This window comes from Megachile rotundata, chromosome 9 (genome assembly GCF_050947335.1).
Source record: "Megachile rotundata isolate GNS110a chromosome 9, iyMegRotu1, whole genome shotgun sequence".
In the NCBI taxonomy this organism is placed as follows: Eukaryota; Metazoa; Arthropoda; class Insecta; order Hymenoptera; family Megachilidae; genus Megachile; species Megachile rotundata.
Genome location: NC_134991.1, coordinates 18169645 through 18191865, shown reverse-complemented (window position 1 = coordinate 18191865; position 22221 = coordinate 18169645). Strand labels below are relative to the sequence as shown.

At 44.8% G+C, this 22221-nt stretch overlaps 2 protein-coding genes across 11 annotated transcripts in view; one reads left to right on the top strand and one right to left on the bottom strand.

Annotated features, from left to right (window-relative positions):
- The first annotated feature begins 186 nt into the window (after positions 1-186).
- On the top strand, positions 187-6958 carry Polr3G (RNA polymerase III subunit G). Its single transcript, XM_012296421.2, has 2 exons — positions 187-326; positions 441-6958. The coding sequence occupies exon 2, from the start codon at positions 453-455 to the stop codon at positions 1101-1103; it is 651 nt and encodes a 216-aa protein (XP_012151811.1). The 5' UTR covers positions 187-326; positions 441-452; the 3' UTR covers positions 1104-6958.
- Positions 6959-22221, bottom strand: part of LOC100881294 (uncharacterized) — a 37205-nt gene continuing 21942 nt past the window's right edge. For 7 of the 10 annotated variants that reach the window (XM_076535461.1, XM_076535462.1, XM_076535467.1 and 4 more), the window contains 14 exons: positions 17411-17547; positions 17065-17344; positions 16868-16988; positions 16474-16594; positions 15981-16078; positions 15367-15511; positions 15233-15308; positions 14933-15162; positions 14783-14861; positions 13620-13772; positions 11662-12018; positions 9642-9905; positions 9265-9527; positions 6959-9186 (listed from right to left, as the gene is read on the bottom strand). In XM_076535461.1, coding sequence (XP_076391576.1) covers positions 8812-9186; positions 9265-9527; positions 9642-9905; positions 11662-12018; positions 13620-13772; positions 14783-14861; positions 14933-15162; positions 15233-15308; positions 15367-15511; positions 15981-16078; positions 16474-16594; positions 16868-16988; positions 17065-17344; positions 17411-17547 — 2699 coding nt within the window. In that variant the 3' untranslated portion in view covers positions 6959-8811. The remainder of the gene's footprint in view (positions 9187-9264; positions 9528-9641; positions 9906-11661; positions 12019-13619; positions 13773-14782; positions 14862-14932; positions 15163-15232; positions 15309-15366; positions 15512-15980; positions 16079-16473; positions 16595-16867; positions 16989-17064; positions 17345-17410; positions 17548-22221) is intronic. The other 3 variants (XM_076535463.1, XM_076535469.1, XM_076535470.1) reach the window with 3 other exon arrangements.

Below are 22221 nucleotides of genomic sequence, written 5' to 3'. Positions count from 1 at the left end.
TGCACTCAGTTTCTTTCTAACCTCAAAATATAAAAATCATTTGTTATTTATACATTTTATACTCGAAATTATGTCCGTGTATCACGATGAGGTAGAAATCGAAGACTTCGAATACGACGAGGACGAGGAAGTATATTATTATCCTTGTCCTTGCGGGGATCAGTTTCAAATATCTAAAGCAGATTTAGTTGCTGGAGAAGAAGAAGCTACTTGTCCTTCTTGCTCTTTGGTGATTAAAGTAATTTACGACAAAGAAACGTTTACAGCTAAGCAGGAAGAGGTTGTTAAGGTCGAGGAGAAAGAACTCGCTATACAGAAAGCTTAAGGTAAATTATAATAATTTTTGGAATAACGGTTTACCACTTTTACCTAGTTTCGTGCGCCAAAATTATAGAACATTAATGGAATTATTTCATTAGCGATGATTCATTTGTTAATAGGAAAGTATCGCCATGGCTGGACGTGGCAGAGGAAGAGGTAAACCTACTATGTCCATTAGTACAGAACAGTTAGGTTTTTCCAAAGGCGAAGCATTACCGCCACCAGTTTTACAACCTCCTCCAAAGTATCCTCCTTTGGAGTACAAACCGTTACTTCTAACCGTTACAACAGAGACCAATTATTTGCTGGAACTGAAAAGGGAGTTTGCAGAGTTCATGAGAGAGTCGCCGAACAATGTTTTACCGGTTGTAATAAAGAAAGATATAGAACGATACTCGGATCGGTATCAAGACTTAATAACAGACAAGAGCAGTTACGAAACAAGGTACGACTGGAGTAGAATGCCAGCAGAGTTGAAACCCCAACCACGTAAACGAAAAGGACAGAAACTGGATAAGTCCGATAAAAAGCAAAAAAACGTTGATATAGAAACAAAGTTACAAGAGTTGGAGAAGAAGGAAAATTTGCAGCAGAGCGACGCAGAGGAGGAGGAAAAAGAGGAGGAAGAAGCGGAGGAGAAGGACGAGGAACACGCGGAAGAGGAGGAAGAGGAATTGGACGAAGAAATGGACGAGGGAACCGATTACGTGAACAACTACTTCGATAATGGAGAAGGTTACGACGACGAAGACGATAATTTAGACGATGGACCTATTTATTGAAGTAGGTTTTTCTGATAAAAATCGGAAATCTTTCTTCGCTCGAAATATGGAGCTGCCATATTCCTATGTTAATTCGTATGTTAATGTGTATATATATTTTTATGCCGATCTTTTGATCGCGTGTACCGATAATAAATTATTCTTCGCGCGTAAAAGATTTTTTTACTTGCTAATGTAGTTATTATAGGAAGGCTTTAGTTTACTCGTTGTGTAAATTATAGCATCAAGAAGGTACGTAGTTGGGCATGGATCAATGAAGAACAATGAAGAGTGTCACAGGAAGCGTCGGCGTGTTCTTTATTACGAGTATTTCAATCTCTAATATATAATATATATATATTTATATATATAATATATATATATATATAGCCATAATAATCTGCAATTATTGTAATAAATGATCCTCCTCTACGATGCAATCGGAGAGTAAAAACGCAATTTTGGACGAGAAGGGGATGCGCAAAAGTACCGTAGTGTTACGTAATGCTTACGTTACGCTCGCCGTGTAATAGTTCCATTATCAATCCCAAATAGTTATCATTTTCTCTCGCTTTATCGCAACAATAATTCGTTCTGTCGTCTTCGCTCCCGGAATGTGCACACTGAGCGCGCGGGAAAGGATCGTTGAAAGAAAGAAAAAAAATAAAAGAAAGGTTTCGATAGAAGTCCGGTATTTTTCCTGAAATTTCCAGCCGCTTACATTGTGTGCTTGTTTTTAATACGAGGCGATTCAGAATGAAAACCGATATAAGGGGACAAGCGATCGAATCGTTTGCGATAATTTGGCGGAAAATGAAGATTGTACGTCTAGGCTTCGAAACGACATCGTTTAACGCTTTGATTTTCGCGAGAATTTTTCTGGTACTATAAACCATGATTTGATAGAAGAATTAAAATTGATCGTTATTAAGTCTCGGATTTAACTGGAATTTAATCGATTGGAGGAAAAACCGTGATCTTTCGCGGAATATAGTAGAAACAGATAGAAAATAGAAGATTTCCTCGCGAGTTCAAAGCGTTAATCGTGTCACGATTTGGCAGTAAATCGAGCAAGCTAACAAAAATTCCGTCGCTTGGAAAATTTCGTTTCGGATACGCGTTGGCATGGTCCACCTGTTCCAGCAACTAACAACGAATTGCCTACGTTATGGCAAACGGTTCAGCTCTGATATTTTAACGTCAACTGATAACGCATCGTTAGAAGAACGCAGAAACGTGCGACTTTTACAAATATGAGAAAATATAAACGGACAAACGCGTCGTTTTCATGTTACTCATTTTGTCAGACTTATCCATCCTTCATTACGACCAGTTCAGCATTTTATCTTATTCCGTTTATGTTATTCTGTTTTGCAAAATACGAGAAATCCGACGATTCATCTTCGCATCGTTCGTTGTATCAATATCATTTAACAGCATCACCGATATTTCCTGATTTCACGCGATTCTCTTATTCCGACAAAACAGCCTCTCTCCTCCTTCGTTTCTACTATCGTTGTTCAAACGTTAGTTTCTTTTCGCCCGCATCATTCGTAATAATATATTATATAGTGTATATAGATATATTTATATATATATATATATATATATACTTTGTATATAACCGTCGCATTTTAATATAGTACGACCTATCTATGTATAAGTAGGCATAAAGACTGAGGCGAGAATACAGGCGAAACTCCGAACAGTAGTCCCTCGCGTGTCACGTATCTTTTTTTTTTATTTTAAAGTAAAAAGAAAAATGGAAATAATCGAATAAGAAATCTGCATATACGTTTCCTGAGAAGCGCTCGATCAAAGAGCATAGGAGGAATTAAAGCTTCGGGATTGGAGATTGGAGATGGCTAGGACCTAGGAAAAATTGAAGTAGTTATATCTCTCGGTTACTGGAGAATCGAGAAGGAACAATCGTGGAAAGTATAACGAGTGGAGGACCTCGAGAGACGTATACGCAGATTTTACTGGTTTTGTACCGTTAACGCTCTCCGTGTTCATTCCGCGATAATGTAAAAATACCGAGAAACGATTTTCCTTCGATTGTCTTTCGGTTCCGATAGAAAACTTCAACAAGAATTTTTCTCTATTCAATTTCCGTCGTGCAGCGCTTTGTTCGAGCGAAGAGGCTTCGTCCGAATTTCAATTTCTTCGAACGTAACGAAACGAAAGAAAACGAAGCGAAGCGGAACGAAACGAAAGAAAACGAAACTTCGTGTCCCGTTCGCGTACCGGAAAATTGTCGACCCTTACAGCGATCAGCCTTCGAAATCTCTGCTCATAGAGTTTCCACCCAGTCAATCTCTTCCCTGAATCGTAGAAATAAAGGTCTTCTCTGTTTCTTCCGTATTTCACTTTCTTCAGCATCTCGATTCATCGAGCAGAAAACGCTGGTTCAGAACGTGGCCAGCACGTTCCCTTCGATCCTGCCGTTCGGCGTTTCTTAAGGCCCGTTGATCGATGCTTTCGCTAAACTTCCTCTCAACAGCGGTATAATTCAAGATTTGTCTACGTGTACGAGGAAAAAGTAGCTCGGAAGCGAGGAACGAATTTGGGCTACGATACGGCGTTTGAAGCAACGTCCAAAGGAATCTAGATACGGCGTGTAGATCGTTGAATCGAAAAGTTTGCGGACAGAGGAACCCAACCCGACTACCAAAAGTTCTCCGCTTTAAGAATAGAAACTAAAACTTGCGGAGTATATTTCTGCTGGACAAGATATCTCTCTCTCTTTCTCTCTCGTTGGGTTACTCTATGCGAAGGTTAACCGTATCGCGTGTACAAGTTACAGTTAAGGAGGTAATAAGCAACCGTAAGGATTTAAGGGTTCGGAGCTAGTACTTTTCCAAAAATCTACCTGTTGCACCGCGTTCTTCTCTCGGAAGACATCGTTCGAAAACACCGTAGCAGCGGCAAAGTTCGTTTCTGTGGAAGCTTCCGAGCCTTTTTCCGTCGACGTTTTCTCTTTACATTTAACTAGAAACGAAAGAAAATGTTCGCGTTTGAGCCTCGCCTGTTAAGGTACGGGCGCTCTAATCGTGCGAAATTTTACGAACGGTTCAACGAATTCTCCCCTCGATTCTCGATATCTAAACGATCGACGACACTCGATTAAAATAAATAAGATTTGCTATGTGTCGCGTTTGTTTAGGGAGGTATGTGTGTGTTTTTTTGTTCATCCGATGGGAACAGGAACAGTCTTTGAATCCGCGGCTACAAGTGACGTTACCGATACGTTATTCGTCTCTTTGCCGATTATTTGCTTCGTGTCGTAGTTTTACGTTAAGCCCGCACAACTAATTGCCTGTTCGAGTAATCGTGTTTTTTCATTGGACCGGTATCTGTTGGTCACGAATAAATCGGGAAACCTTATTCTTAACACGTTCACCGACACACAGTATAAATAGCTATAACGACACATGATACGTAATACGAAATGTCGACGCTCTTAACGATTAATTATTTAATATCGTGTATCGTTAATCTAATTTTACCGAAAGGTATTTAAAATTTCTCGGTTTCCTTATTTCTTAATTATTCGAATAAATCAGGCAGTTAACGTGTTAAGCCACGCGGCCGCGTGATCAAGGCTCGAATGTATCGTTCAGAGCGTAGAACGTGAAATAAAGTAAACAAGTGGCTCGTGTCGCGGTACTAGTTGTGCAGGCCTGCTCTAAATACACGGTGTAACGTTCTGGAAATCACAGGACAAATCAGCTTCTAAATTCGGATGGGCAGTGTAAGCTTTTGCGAGGTGCTTCTTCAACGTGTAAATCTATCATCTCTGTTTTCCTATCGTCGTTGCTTACACCAAACTGTTCGAGCATTTATCTCGCATCTTTTCAACGTCTCTTCGATTTATATTTTCAGCTTGTAGCATAATTAAACATACGCTTAAAAAGTTTCGTTTCGATCGAAGATGCTCGAGTTTGATCGTCGCGTCGCGTCGCGTCGGTCAGACGGATGCTATAAGCTATAAGCGAATCGGACAAGACTCTTGCAACCTTTCAACTGCTGACTCCTTGCCAATGAAAACGTTCAATTTGTACTTTTCGTATTACCCAAATAAAATTCGACGCGAGAATAATAATGATTGAAACGTATAACGATTGAAATTTAGTCGAGTAATTAATTAGGTAACGGTTTCAAATTTCTCATTATTATTATGTATCGTTATTCCGGGCAATTATTAGTATCGGGCGAATGTAACAGATCGGTGTAAGCAAAGGTACAGTCCCGTTTCTAATGAACCTAAGAGAAGGAAAGGAAGAAGGGTTTGGTAATTCCACTGACGTCGGAAAAGAAGAAAGAAAATAGCTCGGGGGTGCAACCGATTCTGTCCAATCGGACAATCCGAAATTGTCTGCGCCGACAGCGCGATCGATGAATCAACGATATACGTATTCCGGTTAACCGTGAAATGCCGGCGAGTCGATTTTCTTTCTTATACCGGCCGCGGTAATAGAACGCGTGACGACAGAAACTAGTTTCGTAAGCAGGGCTCGCCTGCCGTCATTTCAAGGTTAATTGCGATTGTCTGATATTTCACGAAAAAAGGACACGCATAGGCCTAAAAGATACGAGGAAAATATTTGACGCGTAAACGAAAGTCATCGTTCAGACGATTCATCTATCTTTCGAAAGAAGTGGAAAAAAAAAGCAAATAAAGTAACTTGTCGTTGATATCCCGATTTCAACAGCTTCATCGTGCCCCTCGTTAGTCGTTCTCTAATCGAATCAAATTCATCCTCCTTCTTTTTCTTCTTTTTTTCCCGTTTAACTGTTTCTTTACTTTTATTATTAGAGTATCGTTATCATTAATCATTATCGTTATACTGCTTCACTACGGTTGGTTGATCTTGGACGTGGATCTGGATGGAGTGTGGTGTATCAAATGCGCGGTGGAAGAGAGAAAAAAAGCTCCGTCGCTTGATTTCCTCTTTCTCTTTCTCTTTCTCTGTTTTCCTTCCATCGTCCTCGAGCCGAGAACGAGGACCCGCTTTCCTAGTATGACTGGACTTTGTATGTTCCGGAAAAAAATACCATTTCTCGTCCTCGTTCTCTTCGATCGGTATCTAGAAAAGTATCTTTTCTCGTCCTCGTTCTCTTTTTTTAATCTCTCCGTTTAGTTACATCTCTTTGACAGTCTTCTCAGGAAAAGAAGGTACTGGCCTGTCGATCTGGACATCGACAGATTCTTTAAGGTATTTGTTCGTTTGCCATCTTTAGTTGTGTCTTGTCCGTTTTCGTGAGCTTTTAAGGCGCTTTTTCTCGTTCTTGCTCTCCCTCTCTTTCTCTCTCTCTCATTCTCTCTCTCTCTCTCTCTCTCTCTCTCTTTCGTCCTGACGTGAACGTTTGACAGATAGGATTATTCGCGATCGGGCGCGTAACACTTACGTCGAAAAATGATCGGGGTCGACGAGTCGATTCGCACAAACGGATGGATCTCGTTATCGAACCGTAATTGCCAGACCTTCTCCCCTGTTAGCTGTTAATTCGCTCGAAAGAGGAACGTACGAGTGAACTTGTTGTATAACAAATTAGACGGAATGCAGCGGTGCAACGGGCAGGTGCATCATCCCACCCTTCCCTCCATCTTCCATTCCCAGAACTCGATGCTTCTAGCTTCGTAACTTCGATGCATCTCTGACTAGCACCAGTTTCATCGTTAAAACGCGTGACGTTGTGCCAAGCGATCCGCGAAATCGATCAAAATCGTCCCTGCCTGTTTGCTGATCGGAAACAACCCTTCCAGGAGAAAGGATCCGTTGATGTGCCATGCTCGTCACGCGAATACTTTTTTCTCCGTCTCGTTTTCTACGTTCGATCATGGGACCTCGAGCTATCGTTTCTGTGGGGGGGGGAAAAAAAAAAAAAAAAAAAAAAAAAAAACAAACACTACGCCTCACTACAGTAATTCGTTCCGCGTGTTTGGTGGTTACCGGTTATCGTTTGCCGTGATTTCGGAATATTCCTCGATTAAACGCGTCTCGACCGTTCGCGAAGGGTTCTCGAGTATCGGAGCACGTTGATTCGATTACCCTTCGACGATTCGACGTAAAGACCAAAGCGTGAAGAGAGCAGCTCCCTTTTCGTTCTCCAAGAGGGTGACGCAGTGACTCGTGAAAATGACTAGAAAAAAGTAAAAATCGTGAAAAAACGGCTTTTTTCGCTCGGAATTTCTCCAAGTAGGATCTATTTGACCGTTTCGAAGGCATATTAAACATTTTGTTGGCGTTTAAAGAGAGAAAAGGCTCTTCGACTTTTGACAATAGGTTTAAGCGGCATTTATCGATGGCCGAGGCTAGAAAATAAATTGATCGTTTTAAAGGAACTTTTGTCTACGCGAGTATATCCTACTTGGCAAAGTAGGATACTCGAGATCGAACGCGTCGGTTTTCGAACGGTCGAGTCGTTTTTGGGAAAATGGAACGAGTTCTGGGTCGGCAAACGCGCACAGAGAAAATACGCTCTGTATTTAAAAAGAAATTAATCTTGCTCACGGTACTCTGGACAATTTGACAGACCTATCGGTGGACAATGTTGAAGAAAGATCCGTGAAATCGTACCGGTACCGTGATTCGCGTATACCGCGAATGCAATTTCCCGTTAATGTATATGTACGTTCAATATGTGTATACGTACGGTAAAATTGTTTTTTTACTCCTCGTATATAGGACTTATATAAAACGCACGAAGCTGTCGAAGGTTTACGTTGATCCTTCTCGTCATATCTATAGCGACAAAGCCGGTACCGTCGTTTTCTCGCGTTTCCGTTTATTCACGATTATCCTATACCATGTTTCTTCTTTACTTGTATGTTCATAGTTCTTTTATCTTTTTGTTCTTTTCTCGTTTTGTCAAATGGAAAAAGAATATTGGGCTAAACTACGACCGTTCCTCGCGAGATCGCTCGAATAATTCTAGAAACGTACTGACTCGCGCGGTGTTTGTCTAACAATAAGTGCGTGTTCTTTCTAACGTATCGCGGTGGCGTTTCTTTCATCCTCTCTGGATCTCTCTCTCTCTCCCTACGTGTTCGCGTGTCCGTGTTCGGTGTCTGCGTAAATGCAAGTTCCGTTTCTTTTCTAAAATCTTTATCTAGATTCGAGATCGCGGTATACCGATCGAACGAGTTTCGAAAAACGATAATACGCGCCTATTCGAATCTCACCGATACCCTGCGAACGATTCGTCGAGCTTCAACGAGACTGACGCGTTGCCTGCACGCACCGTCTACGTTATTCTCGTTGTCCTCTTCGACGAATCAACTGTTTACCTCGATTGTTCGCTCTCGACGACGATCTACGACGAGCGGATCGGAAATCTCTTTCGATCGAAAGCAACGATGTCCGTCGATAACGGTAAAATAATCGGTACTTGAGACATTCATGCAAATCCTACTTCTTCTTACTGGCCAAGACATCGATCGCACTGGGATTCTAGATGTTTCTATTCGGTTCTGATCCGATATCAACGAAAAAACGTTGAACGCGTGATAGGTAAGACTCGAAGGAACCTGCGAGGACTCGGTCCCAATGAACGAACGTTGATCAGGGACGAGCAATCGAACCGCGGAAGGAGCATCCACAGGAACCTCGTCGAAGAAACATCCGCTCCTTCTATCGTCGATTCCTTGTCGTTTTCGGTTGCTCGTTCGGTTTCGAGGACGTCGATGCTTGTTCCGTACGACGCGGCGCAGCGCGGTCATCTATTAATTCTCCGAACCGCTACCTTTACCCCAGAATTTATCGAACCGATTTCGCGCCTTCTCCAACACTTCGCTCGCCGCCGAACGCTGGGCCGAGCCAGGAACGACCGTCGGTGCTTCGAGCACGTGGTAGCCAGCTCCCGGGCCGATTTGAGGCGATTCGGCCTCCAGGATACGGTAACCTTGCTGAGGAGTCGACGACGACGGTGTCGTCATAGTCGCCGTAGTCGTCGCTTGTCCACCGGCCTCCTTCTTTCTGTCGTATTCGAAGCCGGGATCCTCTAGGCATCTTAAATTCGTTCCTGCTACCGGTTTTATCGATGCCGATGGTTCCGATCTTTGCGGCTCTTTCGATTCTTCGTCGGCGCTTACGGTTTCCTGGAAATCGATTTGTCTCTTCAGTTCACGAATCTAGAATCGGCGGATAGATTAACAACGCGGTACCGTATAAATCACCTTTTCGGGCTGCGTCGGTGTGCCGGTACTCTGTACGTTCGTCGGCAACGGGCTGTCTCTTTCCGAGTCCATATCCTTGTGTCCGTTCAAACCGCTGAAGCTACCGATCGAAACGCTTTCGCTTTCCGGTGATTTGCAGCCAGAATGTTGGGAGTGCTGCGACTTGTGCTGAGCCGCTAATTCGGGCGGTGCTGATTGCGGCGCTGAAGGTGCCGAGGACGGTGCCCATGTTTTCGCTTCGCTATGTGGACGCGTTAGAGGTTCTTGGAAACAAACGAGTTACGATATAGTTTAAGTAATCTCTCCTAGGTTCGTTTGCATTTAGCGAAAGCAAGTGTTATTCGAGCAACGGTGGTAAGTTGACACGGATTAATTACCTTCCCTGACGTTTTGCGTGACAGTGAACGTCTTTCCGGTGTCGAGAGGTACCGTCCAGTTGACCGGTTCCGGCGATCGCATGATCATCTGTTCCGGCGACTTCACTCTGGTCGGCTCGGGTGGACTTTTCACCACCGGTTCGTCGTCGATCCAAGGGCTTACGGCGGTGGCAGACACAGGCGGTTGCGTCTGCGACGGTGGAGTCGACGCGACGCTCGACTCTCCTCCGGTCATGTCCCCGTTTATTTGTGGCTCTGCCGTCACTGGAACGTTTCGGACGCGCTTTAGCGACGAGGTATAAGCCGCTCTATTTCGTTGCCCGACTCCGATCGGGCTGGAATCGCACTCGATGCTTCGAGTTTAGAACCACGAACTGCGTTACTCGCCTCTACCGATCATCAACTATCGCGAAACTATCGCTCGAGTCATCGAGCGCGGATACGAAAGGATCGAATCGAGTCACTGTTACATACACGATAGAGGTCTACAGACAGCATCCCAGAAGAGTACAACTAGCGTACTTAGAATGCAGGAAATACAGGTATATATATATATATACATATATTTAACTTAGATTTGTATATATATATATATATACATACATATGTACATATACATAGACACACATAAATAGACAAGTGAAGGCACGAACGTTACTAGGCTCTGGTGTGACGGAATAATATCGTGCACGAACGTGGCTGGTTGCGCGCAACAGGTCGACAAAGGATTCTAATTTTATCGGCTCTATCGCGAAGAAACGTTTACTCGATCGCGCGACGACTTTTCTTCTTTCGTGGTCCGTGATAGACAGAAGCCGTGAACAAAGAGCGGACAAAGAGCAAGAACAAGCAACGTTGTGTCTCGCGTTTCATCGGTACGAGGAATACGACGTTGAATTTCGTATCGAAATCTGACGTTGGTTGTTTACCGCGGTTACCTTACTCGTTATTCTTCGTTTCTTCGCGCTCTGATCGTTGTTCGTCGAAAGCGAACGCTTACGTTCGCTCGTTTTCTTGGTTTCTTCGCGCTCTAATCGCCATTTGCATAGTGGAGCAAGAACATCTTTGATTCCTCGAATGCCTCGCTAGATACGGAAGGAAAGACAAACGAGAAGTTTTTTCGAAAGGGTAACGAACACGCGTAACTTTTTTGCGCAGAGAGTCGGAGGAACGCGGGTACGTAAAATCACCGCTTTGTTTTCAAAGCACACCAAACAACAGAATACGTTCAAGTTCCGCGGAATATCTTGGCAGGGTCATCCCCGATGACATTCTGAAAGGTACGATGGTACACAGCGACAGAAAGACAAAAAAAACAGTACAGAGTACATACACGGAGAGAGAAGCTACACCGAAACAGAGATAGACACAGAGAGAAACAGAGAAAGATAGATAGATAGATATATAGAGAGAGAGAGAGACAGAGAAAAAGAGGGAAAGAGGGAGAAAAGGAAATTCTCTTTCGTACAGAGAGCACGAACAAAGAGAAGAAGTAGGTAAAACAGTGCTGCCCATGGGAGTTGGCGTACGTTAGCTTTTACCCTAGGTAAAACTAGGATGTAACGTAGGCTCCTCTCTGACAACGACAATCGCAGCAAAAGCTACGCTCTTCGTAGGTCATAGATTAACATCTGTAGGATTTATCCAAGTCCTGCATGTATAAAGTCCTTTCCTAATTTCAAAGTTCCTCAGAGTTTCTGCGCTCTTCTAATCCTCGAATACTCGTAATTCCTAAGGTCGATGCGTTCTCCCCAGAGAAAAAGAAATATTTATATATAATGTATATATATATATATATATGTATAGAGAGAGAGAAGGCGAGTGCTAGAGGTCAGAAAATCGCTTCTCCCACGGACAACAGTGCGGTAGAGAAAAGATAAATGCAACGACAAGGAAGACACGAAAAGCGGAAATTGTTCGAGCGAAGAAAAAGAAGAACGGATACGGGCCAAAGAATCGGTCCGACGGACACGGCAGACACGGCAGACACGGCAGACACGGCAGAGAGCATGCTACTTACTAGGTTGGACGGCGGTAGCGGCTTGGTTTGACGCGTATCGACTATCGGAGGATGATTTGGATGGATCGGCGGCGGCGGCGGCGGCTGCGGCCGCAGCCGCAGCTGGCTGGTCGCGGCTTGTTTTTGCCTGAGCTTCGTGCGGACCTTGTTGGCACCGGCTTAAATCTTTAACACGGTCCGGCCTGGCCGCAGCGGCAGCGCTCGACGCAGGTGGGTGATGGACACTCGTATGAACCGAATGCTTTACCGAGGGTTTTACGGTAGTACTTGTGGCGGTTGTGATGGTACTTGTGGAGGTGGTTGAAGGTTTGGCATGATGAAGAGGGCGATGGGGAGGAGCGGTGGTTGCGAGGAAGGCTAAAACATACCGTACACAAAGTACACAATGATGAATAAGGCTAGCCTCTTTTCGAGGAGCTTATCTCCTTGCTTAAAATGCCCTCTCGAATTTCGCCCAACTGATTCTTTACTCCGTATCGATATTCGATTGTTGCGATGATCTTTCGATTAAGAAACCGAATCGAACCGTATCGATCGCGGATGAGCAGCTTTTTAAACAGGGTTTCCTTACGATTCTCCTTGGTAAAAGAACCTTTCGATTATCGACCATCGATCGTAACGCATTTTAAGCAAGGCCGCGTTCTTTCGTCGAGGTTCATTCTTATCGAAAAGGTGATCGAAGGGCCTCTTGGAACCGTCAAGCTCGCTCAAAATTACGTCCACCCTCGAATATCGAGATTTCGTTGCAAGTATGTCGTGTCCTGTCGTGTCGTGTCGCTTCGTCCCGAGTACAGTAATTTCGATTAAGAAACGATCGCGAACAATATTCGAGTATAGACGAAATTCGAAAAGATTGGCAAAGCTACACGAGCAAGCTGATCGTTATTAGTTTCGAGTTGTTGCAAATCGTGTGCAAATAATCTAATTTAAATGGAGTGAAGAAAAAAAATATTCAAAATTGCACCGATATAGGAGCGAATAGAAGGGTGTCCTGATTATCGAAAGGTAATCGCGAACAGGAAACACGATCTCTTCTCCGGATAGTTTAGTAATAACTAACTCAAGAATAGATCAACAATTCGATACGCGATCTTATTTAACTGTTTGACGGTTGACGAGAAACGAGAAATATATTGTTCTACGTTCGACGTTCCGTTGTACGGCGATCTAAGTAGTTGGAACGCTTTATGGTCCGCAGCTCAAAATTTATTAAGCGAAGTAATTCGCTTTAATCGGAGACATAAATAATGATCGAACTTTTTTCGCAAAAAAGAAAAAAAGAAAAAAAGAAAAAAAGAAAGAAGAAAGAAGAAAGAAGAAAAAAAAACACGTATACGAGTACGTGTTAGGATCGAATTGGGTAACATCCGATTCGGAACTGCGAACCGCAAAGTGGAAGGTAGATAGAAAAAGGTTAAGGCTGCAAATATTTAACATTGGCAAACGATAAGCGAGGGTAAAGTTAAAAATATAGTCGATATTATAAGAATAACTAGCGATCGTTCGCCAATGCAGAGTCGCGTGCAACGACGTCTCCGAATAAAAAATGGGAAGCGCAGAGCGAGGACTTTGACGCCTCGTCGGTGGGTCATTTACGTCGCGGTCCGTGCGAGGATGCATCGTTCGAAATGACCGAGTAGTTCGGGAGCGAAGGAAGACGCTAAAAGTACGAAAAAGGCTAAGAAGCGACGATAGCCAAGATATTCCTGTGTGTGGACAGGGACGCGCGAGCAAAGGACCCATCCGGTGCATCGCTCTCGAAAATAGTGGGCTTTGCCGTCGAATCTTTCGGCTTTCCTAAGTCGAACAAAGTATTGCGCGCGACTACGAGTACTTGCAGTCCTAAAAGAACAGTGACTATCGTGTTTGGTGCAGGACGACAGGGATAGAGAGATCCGAAATACGTGAGGGTATAACGGGCTAGCGGGAAGCACGGGTACGTGGCACAGAGAACGTACATTTCCGGTGGACCTGTGGGGACCTCCTGTAGAACGGAGTAGGCCCTGGGCCCGAGGGTGGTGGCGGTAATGGCGGCACGCTGGTCGACGAACCGGTCGAGGAGACCGTCGACGGTTCCCGTATGCTCCAACGCACGCGGCCAGGGCCCGTGACTGAAACACCCGCTACCACTCCTGATCGATTCGACCACGATGCGAGGGATCGCGATCGAGATCGACCTCGCGCGAGCAGCTTACAACTCAATTCTTTTCACAGTTTCTTTGTTCGTTTGCTTGCTTGCTTGCTTGTTTGTTTGTTTGTTTGTTTATTAATGAAAGAAAGCCAGATATAAAGAGATGGGAAAATGCGAAGGACGTATGTTTCAAGGATTTCTAGATATTTCTTCGGTGAGAAGAAATTCCGCCGGTGAGAAGACGAAGATGAATCGGAACGCGTTACGATTCGGGTTTGAAACGATGGATGAGCAGGAGTATGACGATGACGAGCGAGCGAACGAGCGATGCGAGATGAAAATCCTAGAATAACTCCCCGTCAAACTCATCTTTGGATACGTTGCAAGGAATAGCGAGTCGCGTCGTTGTATATACTACTCGCGGTATTACAAGGGTTTAGGATGCTTTCTGCATGGACAATATAGATATACGGGACTACTGGTTACTAGACTCGAGCTGAAAAGCCAGAGACAAAGAGATAGAGACGATTAAACAGGATTGTCATGCATCTGCCTAAACATTAACGACGAGTTTGCAGTTAACGTGTTCGACACACACCGCTCAAAGAATGTTCGGTAATCGGGCTCTTACGTTTGCTCGTGAACGAGGTTACTTAGCGAATCTATTCCGATAGAGTTACTCTTTGGAAGCGGTGAATGTCGATCGGAGCACGATTCGAACAGGGCAAGTGTAGTCGAGTATGACGAAGAAGGGGTTTGGCTTTTTGGAATCGACAAGAGCAAACAAGAGAGCGGTAAAAAAATCGCTAAAATGTAATATATCAAGAATCCTATCGAAAGTTAATTTATGCAGGAAAATGCACATGGAACTTGTGGATAGATTACGAGGCGTCGATCGATTTATGACAGGATCCGTTGTCGGTCGGTAAATCGATCGACCGTTGTCGTTACCGATACGAAGAGAAGTAACACGTTCGTGTTACAACTTACTCGGTCGTGGATGCCTTTCGGGCTCACCGCTCTTCTCCCTATGCTCTTTCTCCTTATCCTTTGGCTCCTTTTCCTTTTCCTAGGCAAAAAGCGATTTTTCTAGTGGAAAGATCAACGAAAGCGGTCAGGGAAAAATCGAGGGTTAATTACCTTGGCCTCTTTAGTGACGGATGGCGCGCGCGGCGGCTGACGTTTCGGTGACCGACGTTCCGTCACGGTAGGTCCAAGGCTCTGAGAACGACCCGTTCTTGGACTATTCTTCGGACTAGATTTTGTTTTAGGCTGAATTTCCTCACGATGCTCCTTCGTTTCTTCTCGACGTCGCGGTATCACAGGCTCCAGCTTCTCTCTCGTAGGAGAGGGAAGCAGTGCTCCGTCGCCTGTTACGAATAAATGACGTTTCCTCGTTTCCAGAGAGAGAGAGAGATAATCGAGAATAATTGAACTTACCGACACCGGTAGTACGATCCAGATGATGGCGGATCAAGAAATCTTTTCTTGCGCGAGCAATAGCTCTTTCGGTATCCTGCGAAAGGTGACGAGTTAATAAACATCGAGTAATCGAGAATAATACGCGTACGTACCGCTTTCGAATCGTCCTGCAATATGCCGTGCATCGGTCTAGCTTGTACGGAAGATGGTCGACCAGCTGGAGGCATGGTCATCGTCGCGGTAATGGGGCCGACCTTCCTCGTGTTCTCTTTCTCTTTCTCTTCCTTCGTCACTGACCTAAATATGCAATCATTCGTGTCACGCGTGTTTCGCGAACCGGCAGCTTCGTGCGGCGACGCACACGATCGCGCGGAAGAAATAAAAGGCAGCTACGACAAAACTCGTGTGAAGGTTCGAACAATTCGTCCGCCGTAGAAAATGCGCTTCGCTCTTTTCACCTTCGAATTGAAGCTTTGACAAAGTTCGCGAGCCGCACACGCGAACAACTTGTCGACCATGTGTGCAGAAATGGTACGTGTTTGTAAAGATCTCTTTAGAAAATGTGCATCCGTGCTCGTAATGTTCTCGTTGCAAGTGGAACAAGAAGGTGACTAGTCAGACGCCGCGCGACGTACGTACGTCTACTCTGGATCAGAGCGATCCAGAATATTTGAGAAAGCTCGAAAAGATATTGAAATCTGTCGCGTGCCCGTTTACGTCGACATTCGGCGATCGAGCGAGACGGTCAATGGATTTGTGTACTGGCCTGGCAAGAGATAGCGCGTTGAGGGCATGGTTACTGGAGACTCGTTTCCACAGCGAAGCTTCGTCCTCGGCTGCCAGACCGCAACCCCAGTCGCGATGCTAATGCAAATCAGAACGGATCTTTCATTCTGTTACTATCATTCCCACACACACGCTAAGCTAAAACTCGATCTAACACACTGGGACACATGCTTTGGAAGACACGAATCTCGTGGCTGAACGTCACGACCGGAAAAAGATGCATGCATGCACGCGCGTGTTCGTTCGTGCTCGGATTACTTTCGCCTTCGATTTCGCGAAAATTTCAACAAGCAGCCGTTTAAACCGGCGGTGCTTCGCCGGTCTACGAAAGCGTGCAAATCGAATCGATCGGAAAGCAGAGAACGTTCGTTAAAACGCGTACTAGGGACGATAATCGTAGTCGAGAAGATCCGTCGAGCGAGTGTCGAGTGTCGAACGATAAAGAACGTCTCTACCCGATTATGTCGAATTACCTTGTACTCGTCAGCGAGTCGCCTAAGTTCGATGACGTCTGCGGTAGGAAACGGTTTCTCCTGTGGTTTGCTCGGCACTTTATCATCCGATATCCTTACGGTTCTACCTGACTTTTTACCCCTGAAAGAATCAATCGCGGCTGTAGGCTATACGAGCGTACGTATCTCGAGGTATACGCGACTTCACACCGATTTTCGGATCGTCGTAGATGCTTTAGTTCTTCCCTGCAGGTTCTAAGCGCGTTTATCCAGCTTGTCTCGAAAAGATCTTATCGATACAACGTCGAAAGCGTAGTTTCGTCTAAGGGAGAAGATTCGTTTTCGCGCCACGAACACGTTGCTTTCATCGTGTATTTTCGAGACAGCTTTAACGCGTGTACTAGGAATCTCTGACCTGAAAGTTATTTTCAAGTCGGGCATGTCCTCCTCGCGCTCGTCGCCCTCGGGCACCGTTCCGTCGATAGTGTCCGTTCCAGTTCCTCCGACCAGGGGCTCCAGCTCCGACGCCTGCATCCCTGAAAATTATTTCGAACGAACGATGTACTCTCGATTAATTGGAAATTACTGCGGAATCGAAGAAGGAACGTTTACCATCGCGCTTGTGATCCACGTCACCGGGTCGTTTCTTGTGCACCGGGGCAGGTCCTGTAGGGGCGATACCCTGCTTAAGAGCTCCCATGCTGAGAGACTTTCTAGGTGGTCCTGTCGTACCTGCTGGAACTCCGGCAGCTGGAACTCCCGGTGCCACTGTCTCGCCGTTAGTCAGTTGGGGACGTCTAGGCCAAGCAAACTGCAACCGATACTCCGTGCTGATCCGCGATATCGCTTTGCTCAATTGGCTAGGTGGTAGACCCGACTGCGCTGTAACTTCCTGTAACGAATCCTCTTATGAAATCGTTCGAAAGTGTCGGAACGATATCGCTACGTTTCCACGTACCCGCACTTTGTCAGCTACAACGTTCGAATCGACGGCATCGACGCCACCTCCGTCGGCCGCCGTGATAAACTCGTGCGTCTTGTACGCGAGTTCCGGGCATTTCTTCCGTCTGGGCAACGGTGGTTCCAGAGTGGGTCCTGAAAGCAATATCGTACCGCGTTAAGACGGCCGCTCCTTCCGACAACGACCACGCCACGCATTCTCGTCCGCTTTCGTTTCTCGATTCGACTTTCATTCGTCTTTCTTCTCGTCGATTTCTGATTACCGGAATGACTGCAATCGGACAAACGGTCGAGAATGTGTCCGCGCGTGCATGTTTGTCTGTTGTGCACGATCAAGAAAACGAATTTACAAACGAGCGAAGAACAAGTTTCGTTCTCGGAAAGCGACGAAATAAGCGAAAGCTGCTACATCGCGCACCGTTTACGTTTACGTTTGCGCGCGACGACGGAAGAAGCGTAAGAAAGCCTTTTAGACAATGTCCACGTTGCAGAAGCACGTTTCTTACCAACCGCAATTAGAGCCCTCTGTTTTCGCGTAGCTGGTCATGGCGCCTGGAAGAGGTCTCTTAACTCGAACGCGAACATCGTCGAAACACTGTTTAAGCGAAAAAGCGGCAATGCGGGGGGAAAGCGGGCAAGCAGAAAGGTAGCTTTTGCAAACGTTCCGCTATACTCTATAGGGTATCGAATAAAGAAAGGATTAGAGGACAGGCAATAGAGAGAGTAGAGAGTGGCGCAACTAAATCGGTCCGAGATTCATCCGATACGGTTAATAAACCGATCGTTTAATATTTAGGTCGTTTTGCTCGAAAGTTTCTACTTTCGATAAGAATTCGATGCGCCACCCTGCTCTCAGTAAATTGCTAATGAAAAATGCATAGTGAACGCGCGAGAAAGTTATTTTCGATTCGATCTCGGTTACGGACAAACCTAACCGCAATCGTATTTATCGAAAATATCGATGAAAATTATCAAAGTTGAAACGTTTCGTCGCGGATCCGCAACATCTAGAACCGTTTCTTCTTGCGAAATCGTCTCTGCGAATCGTGGCGACGGCGGCCATACTCTCGTTCTCGACGCTTATGCTTCGCGTTCAATTAAGGTCAACGGAAATCGGATTCGAGGAGTGTGTATCGTTAAGCGGGCTAAAGTTGAACGACGAGGTCAAGTTGTCTATGAAAAGTTAGCGGTTATCGCGTCGCGCTACGCCGGTTAGTCCGCGAGAATTCGTTGTTTCTTTTAGCTAGATCATTTCGTTTTTAGAACGACTGGATCGTCGCGTCGCGTCGCGTCGCGTCGGTGGACGGTGCGAGAGCGAAAGATCGATGCGGTCTACACACGCGCCTCTATCGTTGCGATGTCAATGGGATTAGTGTATTTATGCGCGAGTACGTGTAACGACGCGTGAAATATTCCTTCGATTACGTAAGCTTCGTTGAAATTTTAACGCGTAAATTACAACGTCGCCATAGTCTTCCCATAGTCGGTACAGACGCCCACAGACGCCCATAGACGCACACGGTGTGGCATGTAAAATGTACTTTGTACGTTTCTATAGACTACATGTATGTATGTATGTAGACGCACGCGCGTCTATACGTACGCATGCGTCTCGAGAAAGAATGCGAATTATTCCGATTGCTGGTTGCTCGTCGAAACGATAATAAACGAAAATAAAAGCGGATTAAAGTTATTACTGTGTAGACGGGTGTATTAAGCGATTTTTAAGTAGATAGTTTCAAATGCGATATTACCTCTTCCCATCTTGCTTATCGTTCATAATAAGCGGTGAAAGTGGAGTAGAAACGAGAGTAAAGCGTGGCGATTAAAGTCGATAGTGGATTAAATCGTTTAAAGCGCAAGCCCGGAACGAGGTGAAAAAGAGTCGTGCTCAATCGTGGAATTCAAGTAGAAAAATATCTGTTTACGTAAGAAAATTAGTAATTTAGATTGGTAGTTGGAGCGTCGTAGAAGATCGATTTTGGTTTTCGAGACCATTCACGACTTAACGTAATAGACTTGTTTCGGTGTTCGGTCGAGCAAATCGAAGGTAAACACGATTAATTTTACGCTCGGCAAAATGTCGAACGAAAACGAAAGATTTTAATTGACAATTAGCGAAATGCGCAAGCGCAAATTCGAGGTACGCTCGTGAACCGTAAGTTGGCCCTTAGTTTTAGCGATAAACGCCCGAAGAAAAATCGAATCTCCTTTCGGAAAGGACCAAGGGTAACAAAGAGCAGAGTCTCGCGATCTGCATCTCGATCAAATATTACGGGTTTGTGCTCCAATTGGGTAGCTGAATGGAAATCAAGGCTTTCCGTTCAACCGACCGTAACGGAACGCTTCGTTTTACCTTCTCGAATTATTAGATCGTGCATCACCGGCCATTACGAGCCGGTCCATCTACTATATTCCTCGAACGTTCAACGACGAGTCAACGATCGCGCTCGCGTATATTCCAAGTACACCTACTTATCGTTAGCATGCTCTGTCGCATCGATAACGCGTTACGATCGATCATACGTGCAACGTGCAAGTTATTCGACGTTTAGATGAAATGCGCAAGAATAAAAAGTACGTATAATACAACTATTATAAGAAACTGTTATAGTTGTATCTACGTGAAATACTACACGAAATACTTGTATCTACGTTTACGTAATTTCGGCTAGCTATCCTGGCCGAGTATAATTAAATCGAAGGTTTAAAATGCGCGATCAAGTCTCGCGACTGTCGAACGATTCGACGAAATTCGGCAAACTTCCGAAGAGTTTCGATCGCGGAACGTTCGGAAGTAGAAACGATAAAGGATCGAAATTTTCCATTAAACTTCCTGATCGTTTTCTTTCGATTAGTCGTTGAAAGTTTCATATAATTGTCAGCTAGCTTTTCTCGGTGATCCGTGTCACAGTTTCAGCCCAGAAAACTGTCGAGAGGATTTCCGGCGCGTATCAATAGCCGGCGCGAAACTGATAAAGCTCTGTCTCTCGTTCGACTTCTCTCTCGCTCCTCGATCCTCTATTTCCAAGCTAAACTCGACTCGTCGGTTACGAATCAATTAACGTCCGTGGGCAACGTTTTCGTTTCAACCGCTATTTAGCTGCGAATAATAATTTTGCGTCGTCGCGACGTAGGCAAAGGAGTATTCGTATTAATTTTTCATGTTGGAAACTTTCGGATTTTCTTCGTTGGAAACTTTAGGATCGTCTTTGGGAACGTAACGAAATAAAATACACGTAACAAGATAATTCGCGTCCAAGGATTTCTAATTAATAGGAACAGCGTCCTCGATTAATTCTTCCGGGAACTCTATTAAAGTTTCGAGCTGCTTTCCGCGCGGTAATCGAAGCTTAAACGATCGAAAATGTAGCCAGTCCGGAACGAACGTCGACGCTAATCGTTGTCAGGAATATCGTGTTTCGAATTACAATTTGCAAAGCTTCGAATAGACGAGTAGACGATCGTACGATTAACCGAGCACAACTGGATCGACTGGAGGCAATGATAACTACCGTGTGCGGCGCGGTCAAGATCGCGTAGCTCGTTCCTCCGCGAAGTCGAAACTGTTCCTTTCTTCGAATAAACTAAAGATCGGGTATAACGAGGAGAAGATTTTCCGTAACGAGTTGTTAGTATTCGGAAGGCGCACGATGCCCGATGTAAAACCACTCGAATGCTCCTTCTTACTTACAATACGTATACTACGTACAATACGTAAGTAACGAGCATTGATTAGTCATCTTGGCAGTGGAAAACAGGTCAAACCGGAGTAATTTTCGGAACAAAAAGTCTAGTCCGGTAGTCGTCGCGAAAAAACTGGGTCGCCTTCTAGTCTTTCGAAACGCTCTCGACTCTTCTTTTTCTCTTTTTTCCCCAACTAACGGTATACATATTCGGCCGATCAAAATTTCCTCTATTCTCTGCCAGTATAATTGGCGTTGTTTGGTGTTGAGCACTTTAAAAAACAGAATCACCCTCCCTTTATTCGAATATTTCGAATAAAGCTTTTCCTCGCCGTGTTCCTCTATTTTTACCGGTAATTGATACGTTTCGAAGGGATCTAACTGTTTTTTTTTGGTAATAAGTGTACTAGAACGATGAAATCGATCGAAGAAATTCTGTGTTCGTTAATCGGTCGGGCAAGTTTACAGGATCACGTGCTGGTAATCTGCCGCAAATTCATCTAATATTCGCGGTATCTTCACCGTCGATGATTAAATTGCTCGATCGTTAATCGTTTTCGCGATTAGCCTGGTGCCCGAGAGCCCACGTTGGGAACAGTGAACAATTAATCCCGCTTGATCGCGGAGACAATCAATCGTGGTAATTCCGCGCGATCGATAGCGATTCGTCGAGTTTTTTTTTTCTTTTCTTTTCTTTTTTTCTAGAAACCGTGGCTGAGGCAGGAAAACGATCGGTTCAGAAATCGATAGTTGCGGTTTAATCGCAACGATTAATCGCTACAATCGGCCGCAAGTCCAAGGAAATGCGCATCTACGAGCTGCAAGCATCCTAACGAAAGAGATACGTATCGTGCATAGGCGTTCGATCGTTCTAGAAAGGAAAAAGGCTCGTAATCGTAATGCGGATGGTCTATCGCCGATGGAGAAGAGGTTCTTTTTACGGCAAAAGTAATTGCAGCGTTCCTCGGCGAAATTCGATAGTTGGCCATATCTCCGGTCTCGAGCGACGATCGCCTTCCGAGACGAGAACGTATGAAGATGACATTTCTTCGACTTACAGCAAAATATATTAGCTCTGTTCGTCGACCATGTACGAGCGCATACGCGAGACTATAGCAACGTT

Excerpts from the sequence above, each read along its gene's own strand:
- Polr3G (XM_012296421.2), top strand. The coding sequence starts at position 453 with ATGGCTGGACGTGGCAGAGGAAGAGGTAAACCTACTATGTCCATTAGT.